The sequence below is a fragment of the Brassica napus genome, chromosome C9 (genome assembly GCF_020379485.1).
Source record: "Brassica napus cultivar Da-Ae chromosome C9, Da-Ae, whole genome shotgun sequence".
NCBI lineage: Eukaryota > Viridiplantae > Streptophyta > Magnoliopsida > Brassicales > Brassicaceae > Brassica > Brassica napus.
Window position 1 is genome coordinate 31,493,829 of NC_063452.1, and position 3,511 is coordinate 31,497,339.

Below are 3,511 nucleotides of genomic sequence, written 5' to 3' on the forward strand. Positions count from 1 at the left end.
AAGAAATATACAAAATAAGAAATGATAATATTACATTTTTACATCTGCACAGATCTAGAAGTCGATCTCAGCATTACAACATGAGTTTACATTTTCTCGGTGCAGGACAGACAAATACCGAGGGATGACTTGGAAAAGTAGAGTTACTACACCATACCGCAAACAATCAACTCTGAAATGCAACTATGTACTTTGTGTTTCGTTCTCATGGTTTTACATATGTACCACACGGGGTTGATTTACCCATGCCTTACCTTCTTTCTCTCCATTACTATGTACATTTAAATCTCAGTGACACACTTTTGTAAATCCCTATCGTATCAGGCGAGTTTGTATCTTAAAGTTTTGCAATTTCTCAGCTTTTTATTTGCTCTCGGACTGAGAACTTGAGACAGGTTGAAGTTAGATTCTACACACGACCACATTGGCAACGTTGTTGGGATAAGCGTGAATCAAAAGATAGCTTGAGATGCAAGCAAAGATCTAATCCTATTGTGTTTGAGATTTATAATATATTTAGGAGTTATCTAGATATGTTATCTAATAGGATTAGGAGTTTATAATCTCTATATAAGGATATGTCAAAGTGTGGCATAATGTGCGGGATTTAGAGATTGAGAGCTTAAGTTTTTGAGTGAGTTTTCTTAAGCATTAATAAAAAGTAGTCTTTATACAATCTTTGAATTCTATATTTGGTATCAGGGCTTAAGAAGAAGAAGAGATGAGCGGGGAGATTATCACGACAGCAACATCAAAGACGAAAGAGGGGGGATCCTTTTCTATACGATGTCCAATGCTTACCGCAACTAATTATACGGTATGGGTGATAAGAATGAATATCGCACTTAAGGTACACAAGGTTTGGGAGGCGATCGAAGAAGAAGCAATCGAAGGAGAAGAGAATGACATGGCAATGGCATTATTGTTTCAATCCATACCGAAAGTTTTGGTTCTCCAAGTTGGCGAGCTAAGCACCGCCAAGAAGGTGTGGGAGGCGATCAAAACTCGACATGTAGGAGCTGAAAGAGTTAAGGATGCACGGTTGCAAACATTGATGGCTGATTTTGATCGCTTAAAGATAAAAGAAACAGAGTCAATCGATGATTTTGGAGGAAAATTGTCTGAGATTGCATCAAAGTCTGCAGCCCTAGGAGTCAACATAGAAGAGCCAAAGTTAGTCAAGAAACTTCTAACCAGTCTACCACGGAGGAAGTATATTCACATTGTGGCTTCTATTGAGCAAGTACTAGACCTAAATAATACAAGTTTTGAAGATATCATGGTTCGTATGAAAGCTTATGAAGAGCGTGTTCGTGATGAAGAGGAACCACAAGAGGAACAAAACAAACTGACGTATGCGACCTCCGAGCCTCAAGCTACGCAATGTAACCATGATTACAACAGAGACAATCGTGATTACAACAGATATCATCGTGGCAGAGGCAGAGGAAGGTCATACTACAGAGGCCGTGGACGAGGACGTTACTATGGAGATAGAGACGCGTCTAAAGTTGTATGCTATCATTGTGACAAGCTAGGACACTATGTTTCGGATTGTCCAGACCGTATCCTTAAGTTGCAGGAGGCCCATGAGACCAATAACAGTGACACTCAGGACGCAGATGAGTTGATGATGCATGATGTTGTCTATCTTAACGAGAAAAACTTTGTACCCGAGAAATACGAGACATGTATGGATGCAGAAGACATATGATACTTAGACAATGGAGCCAGCAATCAAATGAAAGGAGATCGAAGGTATTTCTCAGAGATAGACAAACATGTCAAGGGAAAGGTAAGGTTCGGTGATGATTCCAAAATTGATATTAAAGGAAATGGGACTATTTCCTTCATAGATATGAATGGGGAAGCAAGGAAGATGAATGATGTGTACTTCATACCTGATTTGAGGAGCAATATAATTAGTCTTGGTCAAGCAACGGAGTCGGGATGTGATATAAGACTGAGAGGAAACCATCTCACGATGCATGACCAACATGGAAAGCTTCTCGTACAAGCAAACAGATCGAAGAATCGACTTTACAAGGTACGTATGGGAATTAAAGACTCAACGCAGCTGTGTTTAAGTGAGATCAGTGAGTCAAATAGGTGGCATGCGAGACTTGGCCACGTCAACACCGCTACGATAAAAAGGATGATACAAAAAGAGCTCGTCGTTGGAATCCATGGCGTCAATGTTACAAAGGAGTTGTGCTATTCATGCTTACTTGGGAAACAAGCAAGAAAGGTGTTTCCACAATCAACAATTTACAGAGCAACAAGACCACTTGAGCTCTTACACGGAGATATCTGTGGTCCCATTACACCGAGTACATTGGCTGGAAACAAGTATATATTTGTGATCATTGATGACCATACGAGATACATGTGGACTATTCTCCTTAAACAGAAAAATGAAGCTTTTGGAAAATTCAAGAAGTTAAAGAGGCTGATAGAACAAGAAATTAGAGAGAAAATAGCAACCTTCAGAACCGATCGAGGTGGAGAATTCGTTTCACGTGAGTTCAACTCCTACTGCAAGGACAAAGGCATTATGAGACATCTCACCCCTCCATACACTCCGCAGCAGAACTGAGTTGTTGAAAGACTTAACATGACGTTAATGGAGATGGCCAGGAGCATCTTGAAGCATATGCATATGACGAACTACTTGTGGGGTGAAGCAGTCCGACGTGCAACCTATCTGATAAACCAGATAGCAACAAGGTCACTGCAGGATCAAACGCTGTATGAGGTTCTAAAGGGAAGAAAACCTAATTTAAACCACCTACGTGTCTTTGGTTGTCTTGGCTATGCAAAGATTGAGAAGGCTCAACTAAGGAAACTAGATGATAGGTCGAGAATGCTCGTTCATCTCGGAACCAAGCTAGGCTCAAAGGCCTACAGGCTATTTGATCCAGAGACTAGGAGAATTGTGGTCAGTCGTGACGTTGTGTTTGATGAAACTAAAGGTTGGAACTGGAAAGGACTTGATACAGAGCGGAAGAGTTATGATGATTTTGTTGTTGAACTTGGTGAGTTTGGCAATCACGGAATATCAGAGCAAGTGAATACATCTAATCAACCACGAGTATTAGAACAAGCGGGAGACAACCATGAGAATGGGGAAGCAGGCAAAGCAGATAAGAAAATAATAACAATAGAAGATGATGAAAGCGAAGAAGCTGGAAAAAACGTAGTTGGTGGTGAAAGCAGAGTATTGAGAAGAAGTGAAAGACAAACCTCACGACCGAAATACCTTGATGACTATGTCTTAATGGCCGAAGAAGAAGGAGAGATATTATTGCTGTGCTTGAATGGTGAACCAAGAACCTTCGAGGAAGCAAGTGAGATAAAATAATGGATAGAAGCATGTGTAGATGAGCTACATTCCATTGAGAAGAATGAGGTATGGACCCTGGTCGAGCTTCCGGCGGGAGTAAAACCAATCGGTTTGAGATGGATCTTTAAGATCAAACGTAATACTGACGGATCCATCAAGAAATACAAG

At 40.6% G+C, this 3,511-nt stretch overlaps 1 protein-coding gene across 1 annotated transcript; it reads left to right on the forward strand.

Annotated features, from left to right (window-relative positions):
* Nucleotides 1-832: 832 nt before the first annotated feature.
* Nucleotides 833-1,714, forward strand: LOC106435070. The gene has a single exon (XM_013875919.1). The coding sequence runs from the start codon at nucleotides 833-835 to the stop codon at nucleotides 1,712-1,714; it is 882 nt and encodes a 293-aa protein (XP_013731373.1).
* The last annotated feature ends 1,797 nt before the right edge of the window (nucleotides 1,715-3,511 follow it).